General features: G+C 34.2%; 1 protein-coding gene across 1 annotated transcript; it reads right to left on the bottom strand.

Moving 5' to 3' along the window:
- Positions 1–6,596: 6,596 nt before the first annotated feature.
- On the bottom strand, positions 6,597–9,982 carry LOC132701402 (ankyrin repeat and KH domain-containing protein 1-like). The gene is made up of 2 exons (XM_060669283.1): positions 9,962–9,982; positions 6,597–7,619 (listed from the first exon to the last, which is right to left on the bottom strand). The coding sequence occupies exon 2, from the start codon at positions 7,536–7,538 to the stop codon at positions 6,597–6,599; it is 942 nt and encodes a 313-aa protein (XP_060525266.1). The 5' UTR covers positions 7,539–7,619; positions 9,962–9,982.
- Between the last annotated feature and the right edge of the window lie 1,416 nt (positions 9,983–11,398).

Below are 11,398 nucleotides of genomic sequence, written 5' to 3' on the forward strand. Positions count from 1 at the left end.
TAATAAAAGTATTCTTAATTTAAAAATTAAGAAAAAAAAAACTGTAGAGGCATAAGATGGAAAAAGGACAGACTTTGAAATAAAACTAACGCCTCATTAAATGTTCTAAGTGTCTTCAATCGCACCCAACGCCTCCATGAAACCGCTCATGCGTGGACATTACAAGAGCTTCAATTTCAGCTCCTCACGGGCTACCATTCGCCTCTTGTATTCGTATTTTCATGTCGTCTCTCGTGGTTGGTGGAAACATACGCCACAGACAGAAATCCAAACAAGTGGGATCTGGGGAACGGCGTGGCCAAGAAAATAGACTTACTAGTGCTATTCACCTCCGGTGACATGTTTGATCTAAATATTCTCCCACAATTCTTGAAAAACGTGCTGGACAACTACCGAATTGCTAAAAAATATTTTGCCGTAATTAAAGCAGCACATCTTCTAGCAAAATAGACAATTAGTTTACCACAAAATCATAAAATACCTCACCGTTTAGGGGTTGATCAAAGAAATAGGGACCTATAATAGTTTCACCATACATTAAGACTAAAATGACTTTGATGTTGAATCTCACGCAACCAGTGAGAGACTTCCAATAACTTGTAACAAAAATTTTAGTAGTTTAGTACATAAGAAATCAGCACAATTAGCAGTTGTTAACAGGTTTTTAGATAGGAGGTTGTAAGATTTTGAAAGTATAACACCTATTAAAATTTATTTAATCTAATTATAAACACCGAACATGTTTCGGCTAAAAATCATCCTCAGAAATTTAAAGATAAAAATTATTAGCCCGGAACATTAAAATAGTCGGGGTTACATTAGAACACGAACACGGAAAATTGAAAAATACGATTAGGTAAAATAATGTGTTGTATGGGGAAAACAAATGAAAGGTACTAAAATTATCAAATAATCGTGTTCCAAGATGGGAAAGTAATATCTAAAAATCAACAGTGCAATAATGGTATATCGTTTTGAGAAGTTACACTTACTACCGATAGATGGGACTATTGGTGGCGGTTCTAAAGGTGGCTTTCCACGGCAAGTAATTTTACAGACCGGGCCTCGCCGCGACGCGGGCTTCAGGCAGAACTCTTTCCACGGCGCGGCGTGTTTGTGCCCAAGTACCTTTTCAAAACAAATTAGCTGTCTACATATTTTTGTGTTTACTGGTGTTCGGGGTTGGTGATTGCTATCAACTGGTTTTTGGTGATTATCAGTAATGTCGGAAGAAGAAAAAACTGTTGCCGCAGCCGCTGTCATGCATAATCGTAGTGCCACCAATACTGTCCTTTAATTTATCTTGAATACGACTCCGCGAATCGTGCTGCTCGTTTCGGTTTTTATGACGGTCACTTTTAACGGGGGTTCATTTTCATATAAATTAATAAATGTGTAAGTAATTTCATTCGTCCACTCCATACTAACTCTTAAAAAACACCAAAACAAGTTGTTGTAGAGCCGCAAAAACAATGAAGATGTCTGTCTATCCCAATAACAACAGATCTGCACAGGCATGAACCCGCCGCGCCGGTTCACGCCTTTGAATTTACCGATTCGCTGCGGATCCGTCGCACCTCCTCGCGCTACCTCAGGCGACCGTCTTCCTACCGCGCGTTGGCGCGAGCCGGTGCGTCCGGAACTGCAAAAACACGGGCCGTGGGAAGCCACCCTAATACGGCCACTGAAAAGCTCGAACTGCAATCAATAGACACGTGACTAAAACGCACAAGTGAAAAATCCTTTCTTTCTTCCTTCCTGCATGCGCTTTATAACCCGTTCCATGAACATCGTTTTTAATTTTTCTTTCTGGACGCACATAATGATGACACCGATCTGCGACGTGACCACGATTATATTATAGAATTGAAACATTGAATAATTTTTTTTAATATTCCTGACATTATTGCTTGCTACTAAAAAAAATGATTCGAAATACGAAGCTTTTGTCACTTTGAAAATGAGGCTTTGAACTAAGCGGCCATAATAGAAGAACAAATCTGTACTGCCAGTTGTCAATTAATATAATGACTGAAAGACATTTTCTAACAGAACAATAACGAATTAATAATGGCCAGTTTGAGAAGAAATGCCCACAAAATTTTAATCAAATCCGAATAGAGAATTACAAGAAGTAGAAATTCAACTCACACTCCCGTTCATTTTTCTAAATTTGCCTATACGTAAAATAAAAATTAACGTTTTTAGAGATAAAATAACCAGAAACGTATTTTTTTATATTACGGTCGCCTATTCCGAAGAATAAAAGCTTAAAACATTTATTTTTGTTGCAAACAAGGACTCGAGTATAACATCAGCTATATTGCTGGAAATAATTTAAAATGATTTACCCATCTTTTTCAATTGCTTAACCATTTGTTTTAAAAAAATTATATTGAAACCATTAAATTTGACGTAAAAAGGTCCTTGGAAATTTTTCCGTAGAAAGATTTTTTTTAATTTTCGAAATCTTTTCTAATTGTGAAACGGTAATAGATAGAAGCAATAGATAAATATTTTGGAAAGTCGAGTTTGCGATTTTCTTCCAGCTATTATAATTTGCGATGGTGATATAAATGCAAACCTATTACGTTTAACAGATCGCTTAATAAGAGACTTATGATTATGTTGTTTCTCTTAACCTACTTCAAATTATTACCCACGCCAATACATTTACAAACATTACAAACCTCCACCTTACTAGATATGATTCCTATACTCAAGAGAACAAAACAATTTTCATTGCGGAACTCTAGACATCTCACACATATCTGATTACTCCTTAGCTTATTGCGCAAAGTCATATTAAACGGTAAATATAAGAATTTTAAGAATCTTGATAAAGGCTTAATATCTTATCGATATTGTCACCCTTAAATTCTTCCTTGAACAAACAGCTCTTGGATTATTGTCAAATTAATTGTACACCACATTTTGAAGTGCACTTTGAATTTTTCAAAATTGATGGATGAATGGAATATTTGAAAAATTTTATTATAAATAAAGACTGTTGCGTCAGGAGAAGATGAATTAAACATTAATAAGGTCCTTTTAAGCTGCCCTAGAATTCTTCCCTTTCTGAGAAGTAACTCCACTCCGTAAAAAGTCCTAAATTTCAAATTTTGAAAAATTGAAACCGATTAGTATACTACCATTATTATCAAAAGTCATTGAAAAAATAATGAATTATCAGGTTAGAGCGAATCTTCAAAAATATAATATACTTCTTTTAAATCAAGACAAGGGTTTGGTTGTGCCACCGCATTAGTAAATATCACAGACGACATAATTAGACCGGCCAATAAAGGAAAAGCACCTTCCCTAATACTTATTCATTATTTTAAAGGGTTCGATAGATTAAACGAGTTGTTACTAGGAATTTTACATTTTATTGATTTTTCACACCTTTGCGAAGAAGATGAACAACCGTACCTTTCATTTCTTCCGTCAACTCACAATAAGGCACAAATATTAAAAAATGAAGATGAAGAAACATTAATACAATGTTCAAATGATCATAATTTAGCAATTATTGCAAAAAAGTCTTCTTTGGTAAACAGTCTAACTCAAACAGATATTTGTTACTAAAGTCAAGGTTGACTGATTCGTTGGTCTTAAGTCACTTTAATTTTTGTGGTACTGTATATGGCCCATGTTCCATTTCATTTATTTATGGTATTCGTACTAATAAGGACTCAGTATCAGGTAAACTTAAAGAAACAAAGTGGCTAACAATTACATTCACTTATTGTGTTTCATAATATAATATTGAACAAATGTCCTCGGTAAGTGTCGAGAGACTGAGATACTTACATAATTATTGACTCTGATACTAAGTCAAAATGGTGGCATAACTTAACTGTTTAATTATGACAAACCAGCATATAACATATCAGAAGTACATAAAAAAAACTCACCAAAAATAATAAGGGCAGAATTGGAGTTTTCCATAAAAATTGTTAAATACGGCAGAGCGGTGGAACCGGATGAAAAAATCCAGACTACAAACTTGTAAGTCTCATGAGTCATGCACTGCAATGAACGAATGAATCCACTAGAATATATAACAGCTGTGAGCCTGAAACATCAAATACATAGTTTATGTTCCGCAAGGGAATGAGGACAAGAGAGGCCATTAAAAATTGTTAGACGCTCTTCAAAAAAATCAACAATGATGACCACGATATTCTGATATAGTCTCTATACTAATATAGTGTCTGCTAGAGTGAAATGCCTTGGCAGTGCCAATGGTGTGACCCTCCGTTTTTCCGATGTTGCTGTATGTCTTGAGATTTGGACACTAAACAAGTAAATATCAAGAAGAATGGAAGAGTTTGAGTATACAGACGCATGTTCTGTATGTTGCAGCAGAATAGACAAAGCAAAATAATTTACCATTAAAAGGAGAAACATGAAATCACTTGGTCATATCATGCTTCATGCAAAATATGATATTCTACAGAGATATATATCTGGATAGGTTATTTGCGTGGAAGATTTGGCCTCTCATCAGTCAAGCTATTTCGCAGGGCTGTCGCCATGAAAATCAGCAACCCCCGCGGGAGTCGCTGAATTCATTTTGATATCATTTTAGTTTGATTTTCTACAGTTTATGTTCTACAACCAAATTTAGAACGCCATCCCAGTCGGTCCTTAAATTCAGGCCCTGGTTAATACCGTTTTTATATTTACTACGGAATATACTTTCTCTTTATGTTAGTTTTCTTTATAATGCTACCAATAGTGTGTGTGGTGAATTTTTTGGAATTATTAAAAGAAATTATGTTATCTAAGATTCTCTATTGAAAATTTTTTACCTCATAATGCTGAAAACGACTGAAATACTTTACATAAATATTAAACTACACATCTTTCAAGAAAGCGGCCTTTTCGAGAGGTCGTCCGGTGGGACATTTTTCCTACAAAATTTCGCGTAAAGACCATAAGAAACTGATTCGCATGCAAGACCCCTTTGCGACGCAGATTGGCATTAAACCACTCGATTTGATGGTGTGGAAAGACGGGATAGCCGAACAATCCGGGTCCAATTCTCGACAACACTCCGGTGTATCATGAACGTTACAAACGCGCTCTTTACATATGAAACGAACGACTAAATTTGTAATTTGTAATTTATGAATTTTAATATCGCTAGAAATATCTGAGCGATCGATGTGTAAAAATGTTCATAAGAACAACTGGCAGCTGACAAATGCAATTTTTAATGGTCGATTCTTATTATGCTTAAAGGTTGCAAAGAAGCACGGTTTTCTGAAAGTCAAATAGAGCAATTTTCTTTTTCTGATTAACATATATCTGTTTCTCAGGAGGACTATAACCAGACATACACACACATGGTTTCAGGTTTAACGGGACATTTTGGCCGACCATTCGCCGAGTTCCGAGAATTGGGGTTTCCTTTATGGAAATCACCTCTCCTGATAGTTTGCTTTGTGAAATATATCCACAAATAAAACAATATTTATCAAACTTAGGGCCTCAGAACTTCATTTTCGCTAGAAAAACTGACAACAAAATACAATTGTCGCACATAAAATTTGGTATTGTTTTAGAAAATATTATTGGGAAACAACTAAATTTAAGCGTATCCATTTTGAAAGTTGAAATGTATTAGCGAAGCAAAATTCAGGTCAATAACAAAAATGCAGATTTCAATTTTAAACAATTTAAACAACTTTTTTTAAGTAAGAAAACTTTTTTTTTCTGTCTTAAAAAAAAGTTTTTTAATTGTCCTGGTTATGATGACGCAATTATTCTCTATCATTCTTGATTGAAACTAACAAAGTAGCAAAATCAACAAAAGAAGAAACAACCACCAATCTTCCCAAGAAATCCCTAACTAAAACAACAGAAGCAGTTTCTACATCTACATTGAAGCAACTTCCCGTGAAATAACATTGGAAGCAATTTCTCAAAAATCAGCATACCACGACATAAAACCAAAATTTGCGCCCTTCAGCCTAAGGTACTCGGAATAATCTTTAATGGAACGATACAGGTGAGTTTATTAAAGATTATTATGTTAAATATATTTTTGTAACTAAAAAAATACTAATCCCATCATAGTTATGTATTACGTTATTGTAAATGTACAAGAACTTCAACCGTTATCCAACAAACGGAAATAGCTACTATAACTAGAACTGTCTCTACGTTAAAAGCAATCTAGACCAGGTTTGTCCACAGCAAGTAGAACAAACATTATTATGTACCCGAGTTTTACAATCGTTCGAAACTTTCGTTAAGACCTGAATGATCTTTTAACGAAAACTCTAAAAGGATGTGGATTTTAAGAAATAGTAATAATATTTTGTGAAATGTGTGTGCTTTAGTTAGCATAGTATGTTATAGCGGTTAATTTTCACCCTCTATTATAAATGGTTCATTAAAAGGATTCTTAAAGACCTTCAGCTGATACATAAAATAAAAAGAAGTAAACATGCGACCTGCATATTAAACACAATGAAGCAAACCTAATGTGTGGGAAAATAGTGCAAAGGAGTCACCGAAATCGCAAAAAATAAAACTAGCGGTAATAAAGGTTTCATATTATTAATATTTATTCTTGCTGCTACTTATTGGACGAAAGTAAGTCGCTGGTTGTTCTTAGCCAGCATTGCGGGTGTATTACCGCTTATGTCTTTACAGTTGACATTAGCTTTATGTTCTTTTAATATTTTAACAATATCAAAATGTTGTTTTTCACATGCATAGTGAAGGGCGCTTCTCCATCGGCGACAATAGTGGTGGATATTTGCATGCTCATTTAACAAACACTCTACGATATCCAAGTGACCCTTTAGAGAAGCAACAATCAATGGCGTCTGGCCTGAATCATTTGGGGATTCCTTGTCGGCACCTTGATCAATTAAAAGTTTTACAATTTTCTTGTTTCCATTGAAACAGGCGCAGTGCAGAGCGGTTCTCCTTTGGCGACAATAGTGGTGGATATTTGCATGCTCATTTAACAAACACTCTACGACGTCCGGGTGACCCTTTAGAGAAGCAACAATTAATGGCGTCTGGCGAGAAACATTTCGGGATTCCTTGTCGGCACCGCGATCAATTAAAAATTTGACAACCTTCATGTTTCCATCGAAACAGGCGCAGTGCAGGGCGGTACCCAATTTTGGGTTACGACGTTCAAGTTCTTTTGCATCAAGCGCACTTTCAGGTACCTTCATATTAACATCAGCGCCACGTTCCAATAAATAGCATAGTATTTCCAAATGTCCTCTGGAAGCGTGAATCGTCAGAGGTATTTCGCCGAAATTATTCCCTTCATTTATGTCTAATCCGTACCCAACCAACAATTTGATGGTCTCTAAATCACCCTGGTAACCGGCTAAATGCAAAGCAGTTCTTCCATACCTGTCCTTGTGGAAAACATTGGCATTTTTAGATTTCAGGAACTGCAATACTGCAACTTGACTGTTTCTTGCAGCTTGTAAAAATGGGGTAGCATTTTCGTTACACATGGGATCAACGTCGATATGTTCATATTTTGAGAATATCATCGCAGGGCGGCGTAAAAATCTTCAAAGTTACTAATGCCAAGTGATCTTTGCATTGCGGCAAAATGGGAGCAACTCATTGTCCTAAAAAGTACTTGGGATTATATCCGATAGTTATAGGGAAACATTTTACAGAAACAATCAGAAAATTGCAGCGGATAGAAAAATGGAACAATATTCGATCGATACAAGCGGCAACACTGTGATACTGAATATATGTTTGATCGACATAAGAAAGCCAAAATTTCGGAAAATTGTTACTATTTAGTTTCCCACAAGGTCTGATGTTCCACCTTCGACCAACCGTGAGAAACATAAAGAGGCATAAAAGAAATACGTAAAAACAATAGAGGAGAAGAAAAACAAATAACTAATGACTCACAGGCCAGAAAACCGAACCGACAATCATATATTATTTGAATGTAAGTACTAAAAATGTCTCTTTTTTTATTATAAAATTTCTGATTTTTGACACATCTTCGATTTTTTTTTAACTGCTACGATTTGGCTGACAATTTTGTGTAAATAAAAATTGAAAACTAAACATTTCAAAATGAATACACCATAATTGGTGGCTAATGAAAACTCGCACTTACATTAAGAAATATATGCAACAAGCCAAATTAGTAAAGAGGTGACCGATGTTTTTACATTTATACGATTCATTTGCCTGAATAAGTTTATAAACGTGTTTTTTGCTTTACGTTTTTTGTAATATTTTTGAAAACCAGTGACGTGTAACTTGACTATCAAAACTAACCAATGTCAAAATATCATTAGTGTTCAAAATCTATCCAAAACGATTGCTCCCAAACTCGCAACTAAGAGATCGGAAACGTCCGAAGCCGCTCGCGGCAGTGGACAACGAAGAGGACATTTCAATATTTTAGATTAGGGAAGGAACGCAATTTATTTATATTATCAGTAGTTAAAACTTTTTCGACTTTTCTGAAAGACCCTTAACATAGGAAATTTTAATGTAAATTTTTTGATTATCTTATTTTGATTCCAAAAAAGTATTATATAAGTATTCTTTAAAGGCAAAAAAAATACCTACTTTTTCTTATAGTGTTTTGAATTGATGTTGTTAAGGCTCTGTTCTTCTTCTTTTGAATTCAGTGTACATTAGAAATTAGAAATTTAGAAAAAGTGTGTCCTTAAATCTATTCTATCGTAATCAACTTGCCTTCGCTTCTTCCAAATAGAACCCCAATAGAAAAAGTTCAATCTTGAGAAGTAAGTTGTTGAAAATATCTTTCTCGGTTTGAATGTGATCCTCCGGTATACATGTAAGTATATACTTTATATAAATTTTAGAAAATGTAGATTGGAACGGTGCTTAAGCACTGCATTAGTTTCCATTCCAAGCCCATACATTTCATAATGAAATATGTTGTCAAAATTGTAAAAAATATTAATAAATATGAACTATGAGTCCTATTAAAAAAAGTACTGTGATAAGCGAGCAGTCTGGCCCTGCCTGTGTTCCGAGAATCGCTGCGGGATCATAGAGGTCGTCTAAGACGGTTGGAATATTCGACCACAACCGCGAGCAAGAGCTGCGTTCTACAAAATTCGCGAAATGGGCAGTCACTTAGAAAAGTTAAACCAGAGCACGCAAACTTATATAATCGTCTGATAAAAGCCTTATATAAATCATTAGAAGGGTTAATGTTGTTGGTGGAATAACTGGTCCGATATGTTGTAATCATAAGAAGATATAAATGGCTATTATTTTATCTTCTGGATGTTGTGGCACAACACAACAAAAATAAAGTTAAGTTCGCATAATCCAAAAATTATTGATATATAAATAAAAATAAAATTTAATGACGGGTGTTATTTTTCAAAGCAAATTGTTTAAATTGGTGCTGGATTTCTTATTATTATTGCATTAGATTATGTAGTACAGATTACTACTAACGGAGATTGGACGAGCAACTAGAAAAATATTGGTTCAGACGTCCGAATGAAACGATAAAGACCAAAGTGGGAAAGCAAGTAAGTTGTAGTCATGACTATTCCTTGTCAGACTAAAATTAATACTATAATTATTACACTGGGTAACAAATGTAACAATTTTTTTGCACTCCCTTCCCTGAAATACCGAATTATACACCAATCTAGTTTCGTTTGCTACGGCTGCGAGCCATTTCGGACATTTCCGGCTTTGGTAGCAGTCGGATATTTCCGGAGATAATCCGCACGGCTTGAATTTGACAATTGTCAATTATGACGGTATTGTCAGTGTTGTTTTGCAAAAATGAATCCCAAAACTAATAGTCGCAGAAAAAGTATAGTATGCAACACGTTTGATAAACTTTTTAAGTCACTCCTGCGCTCCACTCGTATCAAATAAACTCATAGATCACACTCGTTGCATAAGATATTATCGACAAACAATCGTTCTTCGCAGAAGCAACTACCTGAAGCAGCTTATCATTAACTTAACGTTTTCAGATGTACAACAAAATTTCATACTTATATAGGTGGTGATAAGTATTTATAATCTATTGCTTATTGAAAAAAATATAACTATAATTTTTGCATCGATATAACGATAACATATCGCTGCAATGACAGAACAGAGACGTAAGTGCGAAATTTTTGGAAATTGAGTTAAGTCCATCATTAATCCTCAAATATAAATATTTTGTTGAATATTATCTGATACTAATACAAATACAACGTTTTCAAAGTCACAATTAAGCATGCAAAGTTTTAGGGATAAACACCAAAATTTCATTTTCGTTGTTTGCTTCTCCTGAAAAATTATGCTTTTTGCAGTTCTTTCAATGTTCTTGAAGTCTTGAATGAACTAAATTAATTTAAATTTAAAACACCCCGTAGATATCGACGAGCAACCTAATACTTACTAACTAAATAAAACTAAAAAAAAAACTAAAAAAATGCATACGATTTCCAATGTATATTCGATAGTCAATTTAATCATTTAGGGGGGTAGGGGGCACAGGCTGGGGAGGTATATTCAATATTAGACAGAACTGTCATGTTATACTAGTTTTTCTTCCCATCCGAGCTAGAACTAAAATGCATATATATATATATATATATATATATATATATATATATATATATATATATATATATATATATATATATATATATATATATATATATATATATATATATATATATATATATATATATATATATATATATATATATATATATATATATATATATATATATATATATATATATATATATATATATATATATATATATATATATATATATATATATATATATATATTCTCACGTATTGATTCACGGATGGAAAAATGTGATGACACTATATTCCGGGATATCATCTGTTCGCTCGCTAGAACTAAAATGTATATATATATATATATATATATATATATATATATATATATATATATATATATATATATATATATATATATATATATATATATATATATATATATATATATATTCTCACGTATTGATTCACGGATGGAAAAATGTGATGACACTATATTCCGGGATATCATCTGTTCGCTCGTTGAACTCCGACTGGAATCCTGCATCCGACTGGAATCCTGCAAATCCTGCATCCGACTGGAATCCTGCAGACGTTTCGCCAAAATCTCACTTGGCATCTTCAATGCTTCAAGCAGTGTTCGAAGTGTTTTCGGAGCCCGAGCATTGAAGATGCCATAGTGAGATTTTGGGCGAAACGTCTGCAGGATTCTAGTCGGATGCAGGATTGCAGGATTCCAGTCGGATGCAGGATTCCAGTCGGATGCAGGATTCCAGTCGGAGTTCAACGAGCGAACGGATGATATCCCGGAGTATAGTGTCATCACATTTTTCCATCCGTGAATCAATACGTC

Source organism: Cylas formicarius, unplaced genomic scaffold, assembly GCF_029955315.1.
Source record: "Cylas formicarius isolate icCylForm1 unplaced genomic scaffold, icCylForm1.1 PGA_scaffold_4__25_contigs__length_36172078, whole genome shotgun sequence".
In the NCBI taxonomy this organism is placed as follows: Eukaryota; Metazoa; Arthropoda; class Insecta; order Coleoptera; family Brentidae; genus Cylas; species Cylas formicarius.

Excerpts from the sequence above, each read along its gene's own strand:
- LOC132701402 (XM_060669283.1), bottom strand. The coding sequence starts at position 7,538 with ATGATATTCTCAAAATATGAACATATCGACGTTGATCCCATGTGTAAC.